Here is a 9,603-nt window from a genome sequence, read left to right on the forward strand (position 1 = left end):
TTTCCCTTGCACTGTAGCAAAAATTTTGATTTTACTAAATAGACATTATTATTGAAGTCCCCACAAGAGCTTGGAGAAAGGTGTGACATTGGACAGCTGCATCCGGCTGGACATGCCGCTCTCCAGGGCAGCACGAGGAACATGGAAAGCTGCTCGCACTGCCGCAGCCTTTGTTAATTACTGTAGGCAGCAGCAGATACTGCCCAGGAACTGCAGCAGAAACAAGGGGCTGAAACCCCTCCAAAGTGCCCCAGCAGTGGCGGCAGGCTGCCACCCTCCACCTTGACTGGCTACTCCATTTCCTGCAACCAGGACATGTTCACTTGATCGGAGCTCCCGCTCACCCACGCTTTACCTGGTTGTCGATGCGCAGCTCTATGAGCGATGTGTTGCCCTGGAGTGCTTCAACAACAGCCAGGATCCCTGAGCCAGAAATGAAGTTTGATTCCACGTTCAGGCTCTTCAGCGTGTTATTGACCTTCAGCATTTCTGCCAGTGCCTGTGGGCAGAGGTGGGCAGGAAGAACTGGCAGTCAGGCAGGGGCAGAGCACCCCAGGGCAGCAAGGGTTCAAATCCCCTCCTGGGGACACCGGGAGCACCCTGTGTGCCAAGGGGTTTCGCTGCCACCAGATGGGTGAGCTCTGTGCAGGGTGAAGGGGGTTCCCCCCTGTTGCAGGGGGATTCTTGAATGTGACCATGCTGGAGGCCACAGCAGAAGCTCGTATGAAGAAACCCTTAGGACCACCCCAAAAGGCGACAGTCCACACCTGCGCCTGCCCCATGACAGCTTCATCTGTCCCTCTTCTAAAGCCAGCATGGTGATGGCAAGGATGCTGGCCAGCATCAGCCCCGCCTCCTGCCTGACCGGCTCCCTGCTGGCACTGCTCTTTCTGCACAGGGATGAAATGCTTCCTATCGCAGCAGGCAGAGGGAGGCACATCTGCCTTGAACAACAAGGGACTCTCCACATCCCAGACATTCTCTCAAGAGGCATCACAACCGTATTAATCACTTTTGCTTCCTTCAGCAGGTAAAACCAGAAGTGGGCTGGCATGCTCCCACCCCACCCCCACCCCCCTGACCTGATCTTTCATAAGCTTCAATGGAAGACCCGTCTACATCGTGAAACAGAAAGATCTTAAAGGTCTTTTCCAACATAAATGATTCTATGACCAGAAAGAGATGCCCAAGTGGCAGGGCTGGCCTGCACCCACGCATACAGACGGCACTTGGCTCCACAGCTCCCCTGCCCCTGCAGAGTGCCCCAGGGGCCCTCAGACAGTGCCAGGGCTGCCTGCACAGGCTTCTTCCCCAGCCCAGAGTGCCTGAAATCATGTGAAGGCTCAGGTACTCATCCCCCAAAAAGAAGGGTTTTTTTCTAACATGTGGTGTGCACATGTGTGCGTGAAAGTAGGAAGGGGTGGCCTGGGTGAAGAAGAGCAAGAATTGGTTGCAGTGGTGCTGCAGGAGCGTGCAAGGATTTCAGCCTGGAAGGTCGCATGAGGGCCAGGCAGAACAGCTCAGCACCTCTCTGCATCCCCACTGATATTTAAGACTGCTAAGACAGCAGCCAGAAAGACCCTTTATCACCCACAGAGACCATGCATAAGAAATGCAGAGTCCTGCTTCTGCACAGGTCTGCACAAAGTAATGTATGAACAAGAGATGGAGCAGACGTGTGCAAGGGGAGGGATGGGTGTGCACACAGCAGCGTTCAGCTTTGTACCAACACAAACAAATGGGGCGGTCCTGATGTAGGATAGATGAAGAGAGACAAACTGCTTTTACAAAATGCCACTAGAAAGTCAGTTCTTGTCTCCTGCTCCTTTTCGAGGAGGTCCCTGAGGACAAATATGAGACTGAATGGGATTAAAGGATTGTGTCCTGAAATCTCTGCAGCTGAAAAAGGAAGCGAAGGAACCAAAGCCTGTCTGTGGCTGGCTTTCACTACCGCTCCTGAAACTGAAGCACCTGTACCAAATGCCAGAGGTGCAGAATGTGTCAAATGCGATGTAAGGTGCAAAAGCCGTCAGTCAGTAACTCTGAAAATACCTTGCCCAAGAATAGCTCCTGTCACAACTTCAAGACAGTGAGCTGACAGTACTTACGAAGGCAACGGGATCATTGCTCCGTGTCCCAACTATACTGAACTTCTTCACGTAGGTGTTATTTTTCAGTGCTTCTGCAAAAGCTTTTAAAGTTGGTATGGGAATATTCTGTGAAAAGAAATGCAGAAAACCTGTGTTATGCCATCATCTGTATGAAGGAATATGCCACACATCTAAAGGATACTTTAAATTTCCTATCAAGGTCAAATCACCAAATGCACTGAAGTAATTTAGGAAGGGGTCAATACGTATTTTTACAAGTTCCCTTGCTATACTGAGCATCGCCTAAGGAGCACGGCAATGTCTTCGTCCTATTTCCCACTCTGCTGATAGCACACTGTCTTGATTTGAAGCTACAATGTCTCTCCTGTTTAATTTAATTGCCCAGAAACTCAGCTACTTACAAACGCAGGCGTTGTGGGGATGTATGTAACTAGGATCCATGAGCCTACAAAGCTGCTGCATTTTTTAATATGAATGACAGCACCGAGCAACATTCATGCATGTTCAGGAAAACTTCCACCCACAGGGCCTGATGCAGAAAGACCTGAAACGATCTCCTGGTAGTACAAACCACAGACACCTCTGAGTGCTTTATACAACACCTTTCAGGCTAACATTTGTGATGCTAGGGCTCAGCCCAGAAAAATAAATCCATGCTGCTTATTCCGAGTTCCTACAAAATGAGTGTTTTTCATTTATCAAGCACTTTAGATACCCTTTTCAGATGCAAAAATTTTCACCTGTCTAAAATTTTAAGTGGTGTCCTCAGCTTGGACTTCTTGCCACACCATTTGTATCCTACCCTGTGGAATCACCTATAATTAAAGCCATCTGTAGAAGAGCCCAGCAGCTTACCATCTCCACTGCCACTCCCCAGTTCTCCAAACCATGTCCCAAAGTCATGAGTCCAACACACAAAAAAGTGCCTGCCTGCCAGATCCTCAGCCTGGCGTCCTCAAGGGACGTTCAGGGTCAGTCGCCAGAATCATATACATGAAAGTAAAAATCTTTTCCTTATAGAAAGGTGCAGGTGGCATGGCACGAAGTGTTTTTAATGTGCACATGCAGTTAACCATGTTCTTGCTATCTGGGTGTGTCACTATTCAACAGGCGCCATGGGACTGGGGGTCCTGAAGCCAGAGAGGACAGATGGAAACTGTATTTTTTAGTACGTGTATGTATCCCAGAGGCAAAGTAAGAAGTGATCCTGTGTCCTGATTTGCTTTCTACAAGAAGCAAAGGAGTCCCACAGAAGGGATGAGTGGGAGATGGACACGGCTACCTGCAAGAGGAGAGTTTTCTTCATATTTTCATGGCAAGTTTCATTATTACGAAGCTTTTTTCCTCACACCATTTTATCTTAGATAAACAGCTCCTCCACCAAATGTCCCTGACTAAACCATTAAAGCAACCTAGAATGCCTTTAACCAGACAGGCTGGAAGTGTACCTCCCAAACTACCCTCAAGCCAGTTCTGCTCTTACAGGCATCTACAGGCATCTTCCTGCTACCAACTCCACACCATTGTCCCACAGCAGGTAACAACCCCTATTGCCCAAAACAGAGATGGGAAGCACTGGCGTTTCCTGCCTGGCTACATGCAGTGTTATGGCATTACTCTGTGCAGCAAAGCAGACTTGGCTTCTGCCTTCTGTGTATCAAATGTTTGGTCCTCTTAGCAAGAGAGGAGGGTAGAAAGGAGAAAATACCATAATATTGTTAAGGTTCACTTCCTCAAGGTCAGGATCATTGCTTTCTATTCGTTTCAGAGTTTCCTCCACATCCGTTGAGTTTGGTTCCTCATCAGGAACCGGTTTGTACTGCGTGGGCTTAATCACACCTGCAAATCAAAACCAATATGTGAAACCAAAAGCACCCTGAGCAGCAGCATGCTCTCTTTGGGTGCATTTCTCCTCTTCCAGAAGCAGTGTTGGGAGAGGGAAGCATGATCTGACAAACAGATGCAAGATCGAAGTCCCAGCAAGTGCTCGGCAGCTCCACCTATGCTCACGTGTGTGCAGAAACGCTGCCTGGCAGTGGGGCCAACCAGCACAGGAGAGCCAGTGCCCGCTCCTACGCACTCTCAGGGTCCAAAACTGGGTGATGGAGGGCACACTGCCGGCATGGGGCTGCTCCCTGGGCTGCCATAGCTGCCGGAGAGTGCCAGGACAGCAGCTGAGACCAGGCTGGCTCGCACAGGGCAAGGACGCACCAGAGATGGCCCCAGCAATCACAGGCTGCCCTGACAGATGTGGCTCCAACCTTCAGCCTAAAAACAATTCCCACTTTGCCTCTGCTAGCAGCTGCAAAGCCAAACACTGCAGCCTGCTAACACTCTAAATCACTTACTGTTGAGCCCTTCTTTGTTCACGATGGTGCTGCTCCCCAGTGCCTCATAGTACTGCTGGTTACTCATCAAGGTGTGCATGCCAAGGATGGCTACAGAAACAGAAAAGGAGAACACGACTTGAGTTATTGCAGGCTCCAAAGCCAGGAAAAGACACATACATGCTGTGCTGCCTGGGATGGGGGTCCGTAGCGCATTACCTTTCCCTGTGCAAGCACAGAACAACATACAAAGGTGGGACCAAGCCCCTCAGCTGTCGTAAACACACAACAGGGCTCAGACACACTCCCTTGTTTATTCCAATGTAGCATGATTCATAGGAGAAGAGGAACATCGTCTTGCAGACAACAAACAAACAGCCAAGGCTTCCCAGGAGCCAACTTGATTCAGCATCATGCAAACATTTGGGGGGGAGGGGGAGGGGAAGGGGGAGGAAAGACAATAAAAGACAGAAAAAATGCCATTGGAAGGATTTAATCTAAGGGGTCCCATCCAGCACGAGCCTGCACATCCTCATCGCCCTTGCTCACCTGGGCATGTGCCATGCACTTTGACACTCCAGTTTTTGAGATGAGCTGTGCCCCACGCAGAACCAAACCGACCCCTCAGGCAGCAACATAGGAGGTGACTGTCATCCAAAGCGTGGCAACGCACATCGCGTTTTTTGCTCAACAACAAGCGGGGGCGGTGGTGGTGGTGGTGGTGGTGTGCTTTGAATTGTTCTTTGCACACTTGGAAGTTGACTTTGTGAGAAGCTAAAGTTCTGCTGCCTCAGTTGAAATGCAGAAAGTGATGGTATGAACACAATTCAAAGACTGTAAGAGCTCAAAAGCCAAACTCCTGCCAATTTGTGTATCTCAGGCTCATGACTGCAAAACCAATATGCAAACTGAAATATGCCCAGAGGGATCTGCTGACATTCTTGTCAGCTACAAATGAGCAGTGGGAAGCCAATGGCTAACAAACATTTTGGCAAACATTCTATTCATAAAAATAACCCTGAAACTCACAGAAATACTCACAGGAAGTTCAGGTTTGAAAATAAACTGGGTTTTGATCAACTTTTTTTTTTTTAAATAACTATATAACTTTCTAAAGAAAAATGCAGACACATGAACACTTGTCGTAAACAGACACATCTGAACAAATCTTGACCTGTGGATGGGCACAGTAGTTAAAATAAATAACGGACGAATCTCTCCCTAAAATCCAAGCATGCCACCACAAAGGCACTTTGCTTTCCCATTAGCTGCTCCTCTTATGCTTGCTGGCACCAGTCTGTCACCGTTTGCTTGGTGCTTTGGCCAAGAAGGGCTGGGAACTGCAGGAGAAGGCAATCCTGGAGGCCCATCACATGAATGGCATCAGTTACGGTGACAGCTCACCATGACTCCAGGTCTGGGTGGCCGAGGCAGGACAGCCTGAAGCAGAGGGTGTCAACAAACACCATTGCCCACTTGCCTACACCCCCACCCCCGCAACACCAGCACATCCCCAGTTGGATTGCAAAGAGCCAAGCAGTCTCTTGTCTGAAAGTCTGAGTGAGGTTTGGCACTTTGCGTTTGCTTGTCAGTATTTTAGCCAGCCCTCTTCTCTGCCACTTACTCACAGCTGAAATTTTCAGGAGTGCAATACTGCTCAGAGAACTAATCTGCAGGCTGAGCATTTTGGGGACACACATACATCCCAAACACAGCCAACTCTGACAGTGAAACCTCTCCATCAGCCAGGACTGTGAATATCAGGACAGCAGATAGAGGGAAGGATCTGCTGTTACGACCACGCAGGGGTTTTGGGGCTAGGGTTTCTGGTCTGGTAGACAAGAGGGACCCGCTGTTTGTAAGTCTGGTGCTTACTGTGGAAAGGAACTTGTGCAGAATGAAGGCATCCCACTTCTGCCTCCCCCAGCTGACCAAAGGCCCGGGAGCCCTTCCAGGACTTGTTGGGAGCCACTCACAAGAGCTATCCTACTGGCCTCTCCAAGGAAGGGATCCAATACACCATGGCAGACAATGAGCCCTGCTAAACAGGCAGGAGCTGGTTCACAACCTTAGCAAACTTGGAAAAGCAATGCTGCCACTGACAATATTAAGATTTCAGCACATCTCGTATCACATCAGTTCTGCTGCCACTTCAAGTGTGTTCTCCCAACAACTGCAGAACAAGCTGCCCTGAACAGCATTTCTCTGTGAACACAATTGCTGCACAGATCTGGAGCTTAGAAAGGCAGATTTTATAGGACAGGGCTTTACAGGACTCTAGGAGGACAGTAAAAAAGCAAAACTGAGAAATGCAATGCTTGGCCAGGGTACGTATGCTGGAAGCCTTAATGCAGAAACACATTTCTAAGCCAGAATACAGTATTATTATGTAGAAGATGTCTAGTTGGTGTGCTTATTCTACAGGCAAGGAGGATACCGCTAGGGAGTATGGAAGTCTGGGGGAGACAGAACTGGAAGAAGCAGCCTCAAAATACTCAACTGGCTGCTAGACCAGCAAGGGATACGTGAGCTCGGTAAAGCACCAAGGGGGTGTTCATGCTCTCCTTTGGCCAAGGCATACTCTACCCCAGTCACAAAGCTAAGTCCATGCCACTGGCTTCAGCAAGATGCCAATATTGTCATCTCTGAAGTGGCAGAGCAATGAGGCTTGCAGGGGGTGGCCTCCACTCAGGCAACACTGCCTGGAAAGCAGCGGTGGGACACTGCCCGAACTGACCTAGCACGGAGCCGCAAACCCCGCAGACAGGGACTGTGCCCATCATTCTCGGTTTGCGTGGGGCTTGCTTAGCCTGGCAAAGAGCACGCGGTCAGGGCTCGAACAGCTCCTGCAGTCGCGCTGTCCCCCTCTCCAGCTCGCTATGCGTTCCAGCCTGCTTCTCAGACATTGTGACGTACACCAACCTTTTAACACTGGATTCCCCCAACCCCAAGCTAACTAACACTCGCAAAACTGACCGACCGCACACATCGCAAGGAATCTGTAGCTTTAAAATGTGTTGGAAAAGCTCTTTAACAAACAGCAGCCCCGAGCATCCATTGAAAGACTGCTCTAACCTGACAGCTCCTTTAATAGGTTGCACAAGAAATCCGCATTCTCACTGGGTCTGCTTGTTTCCTAGAGGTTTGGCCTGAAGAAAGCTGTGCCCCTGAAGGTGACAGGCTGCAATTTGCAAGATTCAGTGGCAGAGACAGGAGAAGAGATCAAACAGCACACTCTGTTCCCTTGATAAATCCTTCTCCCTCCTCAGCTTTAGTCCACGCTCCTGATTAAACCACATGGGCTGAGAGTAACTTTAAATACACACTTCTTTTTTAACAAGGAAATAAATCCTGTCAAAACTGACAGCGTTCAGATAAAGAGCAAAAAAGCTCAATGGCTCATTTCCCACAAAAGAACAAACAAAAAGAAACTAGTCATCAAACAGCTTGAACCCCCGATTCATGTGAAACTATTTTACCAGCAATGTCACAGAGCTCTGCATCAGAGGCATTAGCAAGGGCTTCCTCCAGTTCCGGCTCCAGGGTCACACTTTCCAAAACCGGATCCATCGGCTTCTGCTTGGGGATCCAAGCTTTTCCTGCAAATGCAAAGTGAGGTGGCTCTCAGTATAGCTGTAGCACCTGTTTCACAACCAGCCGTGCAGATGCATTTCCGTGGGGTGAGACTTGCACCATGAGAAGGACAGAGGGGGCAGAACGACCGAGGGAAAAATCAGAGGAGACACTGAATCCCTTCCCATTAGCTTGGTCTGGGTCCTGCTGCGATGTGAGCCAGGAGGCACCTGCCAGACACCTCCAGCTGTGGAGCTGGACTCTTTTGCCAGCGCCAAGGGTGGCACCTCCAAAAGCCCAATGGTACACCCGTACAGGACAATGACTGTTCCACGTGCAGCACTCAGAAAGCCATGCACAGCCTGGCCCCGCAGGACTCCACTTCTCTGAAGACTGCGTAAAAGGGATGGAGATGTGCCAGCGCTCACGTGGACCAAGAAAGGCCACAGCAGCCCTGACCCAGCAGGGTGCAGGATCAGTCCTGCTGCTGGGACAGCTCCTGCTGCTAACTCCAAGTACATGGTGGCAGGGCAGGCGGCACATTAGTCAAAAGAAGGAGGAAAGGAGGTGGTGGAGGGGGTCTGGCAGCAGGCGGGGGCAGCAGCCAGTCATCCAGCGAGCCCACGGGACACAAGGAGGAGCAGGCTTGGGGCAGCTGGTCTGGCTCACGCTGCTGCAGAGGACAGTGGCGCAGGGGGGGAGAGGCACAGCAGGCATGCCAGATGGAGATCCCGTGCCCTATCTGCCAGCACAGCAACAGGCCAAGGAGCAGGACTTTTCCCTGCAAGTCAGAGGTGCAAAGTGACAGGTACGGCTGGTAACGCAACGCTGCCATCAAAAAAAACAAGCCACAACCCTTTCCCTGCCGGAGCCGGCTGCGTCCCAGGGAGGCGCGGGGCGGCGGAGGGGGTTCATGGCACTGCACGCCTGCTGCCAGCCCCTAACTGCCTGCACGGCCAACGGGCGGGCAGATCTCCTTGTGGAGGATGAACGGGCCAGGTCTGAGGCTTGACAACTGAGCACCTACCTGCAACCGCCCCTGCAACCACAGGAAAGAGAGAGGCCTGCGGTGTTTCAATGCGCCGTGGCAGGGAGCATTTCAGAGCAGTCCCCTCCCCTGAAATAGCCCAGGATCACTGCAGAGAGATAGCGAGTGCGAAGCGCTCAGCCTGGCATGCCAGCCAGGGCTATTTTTGTGTCCCCTCTGTAACCAGAGTCAGCGGCACCAAAGGGGAGAAACAAAGATCCCACTGCTCAGGGATGTGCAGGAACAGAACGGGCTAAATTTAGCCTCAAGGAAGAAGCAACTGCGCTTTGGGCTCCCCCGGTATGAGACGGAGGCTGCTATAAACAGCCTTTTGCAGCACAGCCCATCTCCTGCCTGCGCGCTGCCGCCCTGACGAAGAGGGCAGGAATCTGCCTCCGGGGACACAGCTGCTCTCACGAAAATAGGCAGAGCGTGATGTGTGCCCGCACAGCCAGGCGCCTTCCAGGCACCCTGCAGCAAAATGTGCGGGGAGGGCCGGCCCCCTCAGCGCTGGCTTGGTGCGGAGACACAGAACCGTTGTCCCACCGGAGACAGGGCTCGGCAA

General features: G+C 51.0%; 1 protein-coding gene across 10 annotated transcripts in view; it reads right to left on the reverse strand.

Moving 5' to 3' along the window:
• The window catches only part of TMOD1 (tropomodulin 1), a 38,559-nt gene that overhangs the window by 4,725 nt on the left and 24,231 nt on the right, over nucleotides 1-9,603 (reverse strand). For all 10 annotated transcript variants that reach the window (XM_009646906.2, XM_035902305.1, XM_035902303.1 and 7 more), the window contains exons 4-8: nucleotides 7,918-8,037; nucleotides 4,460-4,549; nucleotides 3,820-3,950; nucleotides 2,109-2,216; nucleotides 356-499 (exon numbers count right to left, since the gene is read on the reverse strand). In XM_009646906.2, coding sequence (XP_009645201.1) covers nucleotides 356-499; nucleotides 2,109-2,216; nucleotides 3,820-3,950; nucleotides 4,460-4,549; nucleotides 7,918-8,037 — 593 coding nt within the window. The remainder of the gene's footprint in view (nucleotides 1-355; nucleotides 500-2,108; nucleotides 2,217-3,819; nucleotides 3,951-4,459; nucleotides 4,550-7,917; nucleotides 8,038-9,603) is intronic.

Source organism: Egretta garzetta, unplaced genomic scaffold (assembly GCF_000687185.1).
Source record: "Egretta garzetta isolate BGI_Z169 unplaced genomic scaffold, ASM68718v1 scaffold709, whole genome shotgun sequence".
Taxonomy (NCBI): domain Eukaryota; kingdom Metazoa; phylum Chordata; class Aves; order Pelecaniformes; family Ardeidae; genus Egretta; species Egretta garzetta.